The sequence below is a fragment of the Lepisosteus oculatus genome, chromosome 10 (genome assembly GCF_040954835.1).
Source record: "Lepisosteus oculatus isolate fLepOcu1 chromosome 10, fLepOcu1.hap2, whole genome shotgun sequence".
NCBI lineage: Eukaryota > Metazoa > Chordata > Actinopteri > Semionotiformes > Lepisosteidae > Lepisosteus > Lepisosteus oculatus.
In genome coordinates this window covers 32,433,544-32,447,255 of record NC_090705.1, presented here as the reverse complement: position 1 = coordinate 32,447,255, position 13,712 = coordinate 32,433,544, and the positions used below count along the sequence as shown (strand labels likewise).

The window sequence follows — 13,712 nt, the reverse complement described above, 5'->3', positions numbered from 1 at the left end:
AGATCAAATAGTGCTTGATCTGTCCCGATCTCATTCATCCCAAGATGCCTGAGAATCCATCCAAATTTCCTCCAGATCACGTTTTATAAAAGGGCACGAAAATAACAAATTAAAAATGTAGACATGCAGCGATGGTACTCCCTCTTCAGCAGTTGCATTCACTACTTTATAAAGCGCAGTAAGTGTTAGTGTTTTTATTAATTGTAAATGTGTGACGGTGTTGTAAAATCTAAATATATTTAGCTCTTATCCACCCAAGCCAGTAGTTATCAAAATAATGGAGTTGTAAATATGTAGTCACTTAGATGGGAAGGGGGGAGAGAATACAGATCACATGTCCCATATAAATGTAGTGTTGTAAATTTGAATATTTATGTTACAGTCTGCGCTTTCTTTATGTCAGGTAATTAGGATTAACATTTTATGTGTGAGTGTTGCAAATCCTTCTTGTGTGGTGATGTGTGAGTTTCTGAAAGCAGTTTATTTTAAACCCCTGTTTAAACTATCCTGAAAATTTCAGTTTTTTTAAGATAGTTTCCATAGCACCCTGCAATGGCTTGACATGTACATTAGTGTTTAAATCTGGGGTTTTGTAACATACAATTTACCCTTGACTTTCCTGCCCTTTGTGTAGTGACATTGTATATTCACAGGGAATGCATTCTCCACTATAAGACAAATGAAATTCAGTTTATTTTACCTTGTCTAGATTATAGGTGTAAATTGTAAAAGAACAGTTACAGCTGAAATCTGCCACACTAGAGTTTTCTTATAAATATCTAAATGGAACCATTGTATACAAGCTGAATTTAAAAAAAAAAGCTTTCAGGATCAAAGGTCACAGAATAAAATATTTCAGTGTTGGCAGTTGAAATGATTTCTTTGTACAGTGCCAGTTTATACAAAAATAAGGTGCTTTAGAAAGTCTGTATATTTGTTTTTCATTGGAGGTTGTATGTTACAATGTATAAATAAAAGTAATATAAATTCTGATTGAATGTGTGTTGATTGCAGGCTGTTATACCACAGAATGTAGACTTTCCACAGGCACTGTAAATGCAAGGTTTTCTCATAGAAAGCACAGCCTTTTAATAGTTTAAGCGCAAACTGTCCATTCTTCACAGGACACAACTGATCTCCCAGAAGGAGCCAGTACACCTGCATTAGGGCTTTCTAACAAGGCCGTCTTTCAAGGTAGGACAGAAAACTTGAATGTAAATAAAGATGAGTTTTTGCATATTATTTTGATTTAATTTTTTCTAATGTTGGTTTAAACTGGACATCTTTTGTTGTTTGGAAGTTAACACATTTTGCTTTGTAGTTACCTATACCATGAGAAAATGGGTAGGGGCATTACGATTGACCAGATGCTTTATACTGATTGATTTTGTTTCCAGTGTTGGGAATTGTTTATATGCAACACTAAACAAAAAAACATAATTCAAGGAAATACTTTCTCTTGCAGAAGCACAAGACTTGTATTGCTTTTCTTGACAGGGAAGTTTGCCTAACTTCTTTAGAGTGATGTGCAATTCAGTACAGAACTGAGAGGAATCTATGATTTTGTAACTGCTTTAATTGTAACAATTTGCATTCTTTGAAACTGATTTGACTTTTAATATCACTGTATGTAAGGTTGTTTTAAAATTTTATTTTAAAATTATTTCCTTCCTTTACAGTAGGGATGTCTTATACAGTGCCCTCCAGAAATATTGGCATCCTTGGTAAAGATGAGCAAAAAAGGCTATGAAAAAATGTCTTTGTTGTTTATCAACTTGATCTTACACTAAAAATGTGAGAGAAATCTAACCTTTCAGTGAGGTAAAAGTATTTAAAGATAAAAAGATTTTTTAAAAATAAACATTTTTCTCAAAAACACGTCTCACAATTATTGGCACCCCTGCATTTAGTACTTTCTGCACCCTCCCTTTGCCAAGATAACAGCACTAAGTCTTCTCTTATAATACTGGATGAGGTGGGAGAACACGAAGGGATCTGACGCCATTCCTCCATACAAAATCTCTCCAGATCCTTCAGAGTCCTTGGTCCTTGCTTGTGGACTCTCCTCTTCAGCTCACCCCACAGGTTTTCAATGGGGTATTGGGCAGGGGACTGGGATGGCCACTGCAAAAGCTTGATTCTGTGGTCAGTGAACCATTTCGGTGAGGATTTGGAGGTAAGCTTTGGATCATTGTCCTGCTGGAAGTTCCAACAATGAGCCTCCTGGCCGTGGCAGGCAGATTTTGATCTAAAATCTCCTGGTATTTGATGGAGTCCATGATGCCGTGTGTCCTAACAAATTTCCCAGGGCATTTGGAAGATAAACAGACCCACAGCATCACAGATCCACCACCATTCTTCACAGTGGGGATGAGGTTGTTTGCTGCATGACCTTGACTCTATTCATGCCAAACCCACCTCTGGTGTTTGTTGCCAAAAAGCTCTGTTTTTGTCTCATCTGACCATAGAACCCGGTTCCAATCAAAGTTCAAGTGATGTTTAGCGAACTCCAGGTGCTTATGTTTGTGGTTTGACGACAGCAGAGGCTTTCTTCTGGCAAGCCTTCCAAATAGTTTGTTGGCATAGAGGTGGCATCTAATTGTAGTTTTGGAGACTTGGTGACCCCAGGTTGCAAGCAACTCCTGCAATTGTCCAATTGTGATCCTTGGAGAAAGTTTTGCCTCTCGAACCATCTTCCTCACTGTGTGTGGGGGCTGAATACACTTGCGTCCTCTTCCAGGCAGGTTCATCAGAGCTCCAGTTGTTTGAAACTTCTTAATTATTTCCCTAATAGTGGAGATGAGTATTTCCCACATAGTTTCAGTGTAACATCAAGCTGATAAACAACAAAGACATTTTCTCATAGCCTTTTTTGCTCATCTTTACCAAAAGGTGCCAATAATTCTGGAGGGCACTGTATATTTGCTGATTAAATGCAATGATTTGAAGGATAATCTAAACCAGTGGCTTCTATTTTTCTCGTTGAATTACTTCGCTATCTTAACAGGTGATCTAGTGCCCCAGGGCTCAGAGGATGAAGGACAGTTCAACACTGTGTCTGACCAGTACAAAGAGTCCTACTTCCAGCCACTCAGTCTCACAGGTAAAGAAACATAATTTCTCTTCAATGAATCTAGCTAAATATCATAAGTAAGAGTGAACACTGCAAGTGGGACTTATTAGACTATATCTCGTATATATGGACTTATCTCAAAGTGTAGATGGCAGTGCACTTCAATGCACATTTCTATAAAGAAAAATATATATATACATTTGATGCATACAAATATTAATTCACTTTATTTAAGAATACAGTAATCCCTTGCTAGAAGAATTTACCATACAAGGTTTTGAGTATCCACGCCGTTTTCTGTATAACATTTTACCTTGCACGACCCCCAGATTTTGAGGTTGAGAAGTATCTGTGAGCCACGATGTGTGCTGGCTGGAGACTTATTTTCCACGAGAAGACCGACTAAGCGATCTAGTTCTTTCTCAGTCAGCCTCCCTTGCGAGTAGATGTGTTTGCAATTTCGGTTAATATGACTCCTAATGTTACGAGAGAGAGCACAGTCCAGTGGACCAGAGTCCAGTGTTGCTAAGTGCTTGATAAGTTAAGTCCAAGACTAAGTAATCTCACTGTTGTGTGGTGTAAATTAATGCACAATAAAGAAATATGAGGAATCTATCAGAGTGAGAGTAAGAAGTGGAACAGTGATGTCATTTAAGGTTTTGTATATGCCACGTGGCTCAATTCATATGGGTGTCATCACAGTAATAAAGGTATGAATTATGTCAAACACATTTTAAAACTATGTATATGATATATCCAAAATATAGTTAATAGGAGGGAGACTTTGCTTCCCTTAACCGTATTTTTCCCAATAAGGTACTAAGTTTACCAAACACAAATTTACCTACAGTACTTCAAGGATTTTCAGTAACTTGACCCTCATGTTTAGCAAGGAATTACTGTGTTTATAAATACCATAAAGCTGTTTTTAAGTATTTTTCCCAAAATGAAAGGCAAACGTTGTGGTAGAAGAAGTGTGAACGTTTTACAGAAACCACGAGCCAAAAAATGGTTTAGGAAACAAAACAATAGAAAAGAAAACATTGCTTGTAATGTTCAATTTTTTTGGTTCACACAAATTTGAAAAATTATAAATCTGACAAGCATAGCAGATTGACTTCATTTTAAACTTCAGATAAGTACAAATCCAACAAAATATGTGAAAGGTCTATAATATGAATAATTTCCTCTTGAAAGATACTCCATAATATAGCAAGGGCAATCTTTTAAATCTATATCTCTTAGTCCCAGTCCTTGGGTATTCAGATTTGAAATTATAATGTCAAGCGTATGATTGTTATAAAATGCAGTTTCTGATGGCTGATGTCTTAAATGGGCACATGAATCAGAACTGTGAGACTAATTTTATTTACGGAAATGGTAAAGGGGAAGAGCTTGTGATTCATACCCTCTGGGCACACAGCAATGATTGTGTCGATGAGATTGGAAAAAAGGTCCTTAATCTGAAATAATAATTAGAAGGAAGGGTTTTATAATTACAAAGTTAAAATATTGATGGCTGTGGGCTACAGAGAGAGCATTGAGGCAGAGACAACGTTGTTAATAGAAGATGGAAGCTGGTCAGACTGTTAGCAATGGCAGACTAATTTGACTCTTATGATTTAGTCTGAAGAGGGTAAAGGATGAAATAGAAATTAGTAAGCAAAGAAATCCTTGTAAAAATAGACCTTCAGTTAAGTGGAAAATGAAAGAAGGAAATGCTGTATAATAGGGTACATATTCTCACAGTGGTGCTTAGGTAGAAATTTGTATTGGCAAAAGCTAAATTTACCAGTTGGCAGTGGTAACTTAAGAGGAAGTTAACTTAGAAAGAGACACATTCTATATATTTAATTTGTATAATATTCCATAATTGTCTAAACTGAATGAATGAACAAAGATTTTTTTTCTTTACTTTTTCTGTTTAAGATTGAAATTCCTAATGTACTGAACTATAATTCTATTTTTTACCATTTTTATTCATGCCATTCAACATGTTGACTGGTCCTCATCTTGTCAATAGTAACTATTTTACTCTGGTGCAGAAATATGAAAGGGTTGGAAATGAATAATAATAATAAAAAACTGTATTTTATATAGCGCCTTTAAAGGTGGCTTCTCAAAGTGCTTTAAAGAATGACATCAACAATAAATAAAAATAATACACAAGATACAACCCAATTACAATATATAGAGGAGACCATGGATGGTGGTACTAAGAAAAACAGAGGGGTGAAGAATGGAAAAGTTAATTAAAGGCTTTTCTAAAGAAGACGGTTTTGAGCCTGGATTTGAGTTTAGAGAAGGTGACTCTCTGATATCCTTGGGGAGAGCATTCCAGAGCTTGGGGGCATAACAGGAGAAGGCCCTGTCACCCATACAATGTAGACGGGCTTGGGGGACAGTAAGGAGAGCAGTATTAGAAGAGCGAAGGTTGCAAGGTGGGGAGTAGGGCGATAATAGTTCAGACAGGTACTGAGGTGCCAAGCCATGCGGAGCCTTATAGGTGAGCAAGAGGATTTTAAAGTCTACACGGAATTTGACTGGAAGCCAGTGCAAGGACTCTAGGAAAGAAGTAATGTGATCATTTGCACTAGACCTGGTCAGGATTCTGGCTGCTGAATTTTGGACATACTGCAGTTTGACCACATGATAAGTGCAGTGGTCATAAGAAGACATATCTTTGCAACTATTTTTCTAGAAAACATAAAAGGGTAGAGGTTTTGCAGATTTTAAAATATTTTGGAATCATTTTGATAAGTTTATTATTTGTGACTGAAAAACAAGAAACTTTAACTGTTTTAACTAAATAAGTGAACTGTCTATAATATGAATAAATTCTCTTGAGAGAATCTCAATAACATAGCTGGAAAGGACAATCTTTTAAATTTATCTCTCTTAGTCTCGGTCCTCGGTTATTCAGATTAAGTACCGAATCAGCTCATTAGTGAGACAGCTGAGGTGATTTTTCAAAGAAAACCATGAAAAAAGACCCAATATACCATCGTATCAGGAGAATAATTCTGTGTGTCATTGGTAATTTTGGAGGCTGGGGTAAATCTCTGAGCTGTTGCTTGCTGTCTAAGGTGTCATACTTGGCAGTTTCTAACCTGGCAAGATCTTGCAGTCAAACAATCTATCCAAGACACACAGCACCTTGCCAAAATCTATGACTAGGTCTAAGTGCGATGGTCTAATAAGTAGTGTTTAATGGCTACAGACCTCTTTGATGTGACCACAGTCCAGTTGTACAATGCATATCTTCAGGCTGCTCATTTAACAACAGCTTTTTTTTGAAAGATGAGAATGTGATAGTTATGCTTGGATGTGCTACTTGCCAGACTTGAGCACCATGAATATCTTTGGGGTCTATTTGGAATAATGTGTGACACTTTGAGCACAAAAACCAGTTAACAGACACGATTTTGCAGCCTGGTGACAAATGCATATAGCAAATCCAGAATACAGTTAGTATTGCTTCCTTTGACCCATGCACATGATACACATGACTATGACTTTCACAGCCAACACCCTGTTCATCAGTCCTGTTGGTTACAAATGTTATTTAGAAAAAATAATTTACATATGTCATGTGTGTTCAAAAAAAATGTCAATGCGCCAGTTAAAAAAAGGATTTCTTGATACCTTTGTGGGCTTATTGTTTCTATTGGAGCTCAGTATTTTAAAAGCCATACAGTTAATTTGACTTTTCTCGCCTTCCTGTAATTTAACAGATGCACATTTCTGTTTCTGGGGGCTTGTGTCATTGCTGTCAACTTACAGACAGTTTTATGTTATTAAGAGCTCAAGACTTTCAGAGTGTTACTGTAAATTGTTTCAGAAAATCTTATAATTACCTACCTAAGACACAGGTGAAATAAAATGTTGAAGACATTGTATTGCTACCAGGACTGGCTTTGCCCTATAACTACGTGAAGAATCTCACAGGTATTTTCCCTTTTCTCTTCTGTGTTAACCATTGACAGAGCCTCCTCCTGAGGACCATCTTCTACAAAACACACTGTGGCCTGAAGTACAAAAACTGTAAGTATGTGTGAACCACTTCAATTACTTTACTTTCCCAGTGTGATCTCTTTGGATAAAAAACATTTATTATTGATCAAGTGTGTATCAATAATAGGTCAGCATGAGACTTGCACAAGTCAGTTTCACTCTGAAAAGTAAACAGAGTGTGGGAGAAGGAGAGAGACAGACCAGAATACAATGTTGTAGTTAAGAAGGACAAGAAAAGAATTTGAAAATGAGATTGCTGGACAACCATGATGCCCCCTGGGTGGACATGAAATGGCCAGAGAACTATGTATACATGTGCTGCTGGATATGTGTTTGTAAGTGTTACAGTGGCTTATGTTTCAACAAATAATTGAACCTGGGAACTGTGTGGGTGGCAACTTTAGATCAGCTAGTTGTAGTTAGGAGATGATTAGTGAAGAAAAGGTTCCACCTGTAGAATAATCCTGTGATATGGCAAGTCTTTTTGATGACCTTGGGGATAGAGGGTGTTAGGGTGGACAGGTAGGAGAAGTGGAGAGACGTTCTGGGTTTGGGAATTATTATGGGCCAGTGATCCATGTGCTGTCTTGGCTCAGGTGAAAGTCCTGTCAATGCATTGTGACACCCATCTCAATAAAAGAAATCCACATTTTAAAATCCAAATTTGGATTTGGATTTTAATGAGTCTCGTCTCTAAACTACCCCAAGTCTAGGGAACTGTGAGGAAGGAAGAATTTGTACTGTGATTGGGATAGAAGAACCTGTAAAGGAGAGAAAACTGATTCACAATGATTCACTTTTGTAATACACAGATACTACGCAAGTATTCAGTCTCATACAGTTAACAAAAAAACTTCTGTTCAGTTAAGGAAGAGTTGTGGTCATAGTATTTTCATATCAGGAAAATGTATTAAGCATAACCCAACACTGTAATTTCAAAAGTACACTAGAAACTGAAATTGTTTAGGGGTTCTACAGATGGGGTTAGCCCTCCATTATATTTTTTTCTCTCCAAGGTCGATTTATTTTTTCATCAATTCTTTTAAAATGTACTGATTTATTGTCACTGTAAGGATACATTGTGGTGAAATCTAGTACAAGTGGTACATTTCTGCCTACCTTTTTAGTTAGCGCAAGTAATGGCTATAATACAGCTGATCTGTAATATGATTCACTCATGATGATGTATAATTTTATTCCAGTTAGAGTGAATTTTCTTGGCTGAATTTTAAAGTTTGGACTGGTTGTGTTCTCCTATGCAGGCATAAAGGATCCATACTGATTTAATCTTCCAGATCAATATGTTTATTTTCAGTATATTTAGTTATTGTAGAGCAAGATTACCTTAGAAGTGTAGACTGCGATGTGTAATTAATCTTTTTTATAAAATTAATGCAAAGGACTTCAGTGTGATAGATTTCACAGTTGCACATGGTGACAAATAGTTTGTGGCACCAACAGATACAACAAATATGCCACTTCATTTTTTTAGGATTTAAGATGACATTTCACAGATCAGCACTTTTGTACATTTATTCTGCATCACAGTGACATATGAGAATTCTCGACAGCATTTCATGACCCATCAGACAAGAACACATGATGTTTCAGTACAAACAGAGACCTGGATTTGACAATCTGACAAGAAATCGGTTAACACTGTTGTAGCCTTTGGCTACTGAATTCTGCCTTCAAAGCTTACTTTTGGATTCACAAGTGCCTTCCAGTCAGAGAATGTTGCCTTTTTCCCCCACTTTTTGCTTATTTTTGTATTCTCAACAGAATGCATGCAAATTAATCAACTGTCTCATTTATCTTGTTTTGACAGTTCTGGCATGGTTTTTTTTGCAAAGCAAGGCATAGAAACTGTCATATTTGGAGCTTAACTCTGAAGTACAAACTTTTTGTAAAAACCTTTAGGGACTTGCCTCTGTCTGGAGAACACTGAAGGTTTTCACACCTTTGGATGCCATTTGAAAAGATTTGGCACACTGTATATGCTCTTCAAAAGACTTTTCCCTTGGTTGAAGAGTTATGTATGGGGAAACGGTCAGTGCAGGCTAACACTTCTGTCTTCTACACCAATGTTAACAGTCATATTCTGCCAGAATGGATATCCTTAAATATTGTATTCCATATTGGAATACAATATGGACTAGATCATTTCCACCCTCAGTGATCTCCTCTCTCCGACAAATGCTTGTTTTAAGACTTAAATCTGTGTAGAAGTGCAGTGCAGATCCCTCTGCCAAGCGAACAGGGCCTGCACTTTACTACAAACAGACCCGTGTGCATGAAAAACTGGAAAGTAAATTCCCAAGACTTTTCTAAACCTTCATCAGATGTGTCATTAATAAACAGGGCTCATTGTACCAGACTTGAGAGCCACACGGCAATTATTTTATTCAGGAATCATATGTGGTCTAAAGTAAGGTCTCAACATTCATGAGGGTTTGCAAATAACCAAAATCTCATATAAACAAGTCCACCCCTTACTGTGCATACTCTACTACAGTATAAAGTATGCGTGGTTAAAAGATACAAGTAACCATCCCTTGGTATGATAATTAAAGTTTTAATGGATTCGTTTTAAATAAAATTACATTGATATACTAATAAAATGAACAGTAATCATGAACTTACAGTAATAATAAACAACATGAATCCCTCCTCTTTGTCCAGCTAATGCCTGCACTTTCTCTGCCTCTATAATTGGTACGTCCCACTGTAATGAAAAGGCAATAAAACTGACAGGGAGCCTGTAAAGTTGTCTCTAGCCTGTCATTACTCACTCTGCTGACACAGATCCTGGAGCGTTCATTACAATATAAGAACAAGACCATGTCAAGATGTGGGTACTGGGTAGTGGGTACTCGGGCAGGGGGCAGGGAGCACCTCACTCACTACTGTAGCTAGATTCGTCTCACGATCCTAGTCTCTTGTGCGGCTAAATTGAATATTGCGCTTAACGTTTGGCTTGTTTTCATTCGGCTCTGCCCTTCTTCCATGGACTTTTGGCTGTGATTTCCACAGCCACACTACACACGAAAAGTCTTGATCGTCCAATGATTATGAGTAGGAAAGCACGAGTAAACAAATTTCTAATTAAGTCTAATTAAGGAGAGTCATTCCCTGGACTCCCAATTTCTTAGGATTACCTGGATCTACAACATGAAATACTTTGTGTGATTGCAGGAAGTGCCATTTACATGGTATGGAAGTCATGTGCTGATGCAGAGTAACTTTAGTCAACTACAAGCTGTGGAATTCTGGACTTACTGTAGCCTATTGAGCACCTTAACAGCTGTCTTCTTACAATCAGGATGAAGAGATCTTGATGAAATAAAGGCAATCTATCAAAAGATTTCTGTGTCAGAAAAGCAGGGCAAGGGGATTTACCAAACAATGTTACAGATGGTAGAACGATACCCTTGTGATTTTCCTAACAAGCACTTCAAATGATAACACAATGTAAAATTAAGGCCAGGGTTTTTTCCGTTTGTCCTGATCCTCCTCGAACTCAAGTCAGATAGTTTAGAGCCAACATGATAATGAAAGTGAATGTTGGATGGAAATTTTGCATGGGGTGGAATAGCTGATATTACTGGGGTGTGCTGGTGATTGCCATGTGTGAACTGTGCACAGTGAAATTCATGTTACACATTGATTGATACATCCAGACAATTCTTATGTTGTAAGACACCTACCTGAAGGACCTTTAGAAAGATTGGAACAGTATGTCCTAAACTTCACTTCACTGTTATTAACAGCCACAAGAACCAGGTCAATAAATGCTTGCATGAAGCACAGACTTTTATGCATCGTTCTCTACAGATATCATCAACATTTAACTTTTGTTTTAATATATTAGCGTAATTTGATTTCTAGTGCTAAAACTATATAAAGTAACCGATAAAGTGCTCACATTTTAAATAGCAGTTGTTTTAACTAAATGAAGGATTGTTTTAGCAGTTACCGTGAGTAAGTTAATATTCAGGCACATGGAGAAACAACATGCTGTTTGTTGAGTAAATAAAACTGCAAGTTGTTGAGTTCTTTAGATTTTATTGAAAGAACGGAAGATCATAAAAGAAAAAATCAATAACGTTTCCTCATGTTACTTGTCAAGATGTCAGACAATATTAAGTGCAGGTGGCTTAACGCTAACAACACAGAAGAGTCTGCATTTCGTGTTGTTTCTGATATCCTGTAGGACAAGTGGATGACATGGAAAAGAGTATTAGTATTGATGGAAAGGTCTGTTGTGTTGTGTTACATGGATTAAGGCTGTGCCTGGTATAGCCTTACCTTTATATGAAAGAAACAATCTCACAGAACCTCCCATAAATATATTGAAGAATTACATTGTTACTAAAAGTTGTTTTGTTTTTACACAAATGCATTTTTGTGTCTGTCTGTATGTATGTATAGATGCTTATATTGCTACAATGTGTTACATGAACCTTTACAGTATCTTACTGATTTTGATCAGCAAATAGGTTTGTCTTTTCCACTATTGACCTTAACCTGTTATTACTAAATTTTCCGCTTCTGTCTATTGTATACAACAGTCTTTTTACATTGATTCAATCTGACAGTAAAAATAAACATTGACCTTTAACTTAGACGCAAAAGGTAAACAGTGCTTCAGTGACATTTGTGCATGTGCAATTTATCATACACCAATGTGAAATGTACCCGATTGTCTATTCTTTCACCTCTGAACAATTTTCTAAATATCGAAAGAACCTTGAAATGTAATTTTGGTTAGCTGATGGCACGCAACACAAAAATTATTCTATACAAGTGTACAAGTGTGCTGCGCATTGCCAAATTGGGAACGTTTCTGAACGTCTTAGTCTTACTACGCATTCTTGTCCAGAGCAAAGAGGTAGGCAGGAAAGATTCATGACGACTCCTCCCACCCAAGTTTCCACCTGTTTCATAAACGTCCCTCAGGAAGACGCTACCTTCTGTTAAAACCAGAACCACCCAATACTTGAACAGCTTCTTTCCCTGGGTTATCTTTTTGCTTAACCATCATTCCAAATTCTGTGTGCACTGCCTTAATGACGTCTGTTGTCTTTTGTGTGTATGGCATAATAATAATAATTAATAATTGCTTACACTTATATAGCACTTTTCTGGACACTCCACTCACAGCGCTTTACAGATAATGGTGACTCACCTCCACCACCACCAATGTGCAGCATCCACCTGGATGATGCGACGGCAGCCATAGTGTGCCAGAACGCTCTCCACACATCAGCTATCAGTGGGGAGGAGAGCAGAGTAATGAAACCAATTCATAGATGGTGATTATTAGAAGGCCACGATTGGTAAGGGCCAATGGGAAATTTGGCCAGGACGCCGGGGTTACACCCCTACTCTTTTCGAGAAACGCCCTGGGATTTTTAATGAGCACAGAGAGTCAGGACCCCGGTTTTACATCTCATCCGAAGGACAGCGCCTGTTTAACGGTATAGTGTACCCATCACTATACTGGGGGATTAGGACCCACATGGACTGCAGGGTGAGCGCCCCCTGCTGGCCCCACTAAGACCTCTTCCACCAGCAACCTTAGTTTTTCCCAGGAGGTCTCCCATCCAGGTACTGACCAGGCTCACACCTGCTTAGCTTCAGTGGGTTGCCAGTTGTGAGTTGCAGAACGATCTGGCTGCTGGCATCCATAAAATAATTTTGCATTGTATATATTCCTTGTGTGGTGTGTACATGATTCTGATTATGATGTTTGAAATTGTCCCTGTATTTTCTGTTTCTTTCAGGTATGGACATGGTTATGAAATGTTCTGCGTGGCTTCTAACAATGCAAGAACTGTTGTTGCCTCTGCGTGCAAGGTACTACAGTCATAGATCAAGACAGTATCTCATGCTTTCTAATGGCACCAATATCTATCAACACTTAAACTTTCTATTTGGATATCATTTGTGTCATAATACCAGAACACTTTATAAACATTTTTCCCTTAATATGCGCTACACATTTAGGAGTACAGTGAATCTGGCAGTTTTACAAACTGCTTTCTGTTCTTGTGTTTTAGTGGAATATTAGCATTTTGTTTGTGTACAATGTGAAAGACATATTGATTTTGTTTTAACAGTTTCTTTCCTGCTGTGATGTTCGGACCATTCAGAGGCATGGTGTTAAATGCTTGCTGCTTAATGGCATTTGAATCGAATTGGTTCATGTATTTCCGTATAATAAGTAACTGATTACACAGGGGGCAGCTATTGTGGAGTTTTTTTAGACCTGGGCAGTATTGTTTTTCATTGTTGGCCCAACTTGATAGAGAAAACCGAACTGTAATTAAACTCTTGGCTGCTTTGGCCCTTGTTGGAATACAGAGGAATAAAAACGGCAATTTCAGGGGAAGAAAGGAAGTAAAAAAGAACAGACAGTGGAGAGACCTTTAAATGTTTAAGGCTGCAGCCTTCTGTCAGCTGAAAGTGGGTCTTTCCTGACCTGAATTGTAGTTGATCCATACTGACACCATAGGGCATTATATTGTTGGGGCACATTCTTGGAGTCTGTCGTTGTTAACACTCTAGCAGCATATTAGACATGATAGGATAGCTTCTTGAACTCTAGAGGTTCAAAAACTGT

General features: G+C 37.7%; 1 protein-coding gene across 1 annotated transcript in view; it reads left to right on the top strand.

Moving 5' to 3' along the window:
- elp2 (elongator acetyltransferase complex subunit 2) overlaps window positions 1-13,712 on the top strand; it is a 52,346-nt gene that overhangs the window by 19,356 nt on the left and 19,278 nt on the right. Inside the window, exons 14-17 of the mRNA XM_006635831.3 lie at window positions 1,125-1,194; window positions 3,008-3,103; window positions 7,060-7,117; window positions 12,874-12,946. Coding sequence (XP_006635894.2) covers window positions 1,125-1,194; window positions 3,008-3,103; window positions 7,060-7,117; window positions 12,874-12,946 — 297 coding nt within the window. The remainder of the gene's footprint in view (window positions 1-1,124; window positions 1,195-3,007; window positions 3,104-7,059; window positions 7,118-12,873; window positions 12,947-13,712) is intronic.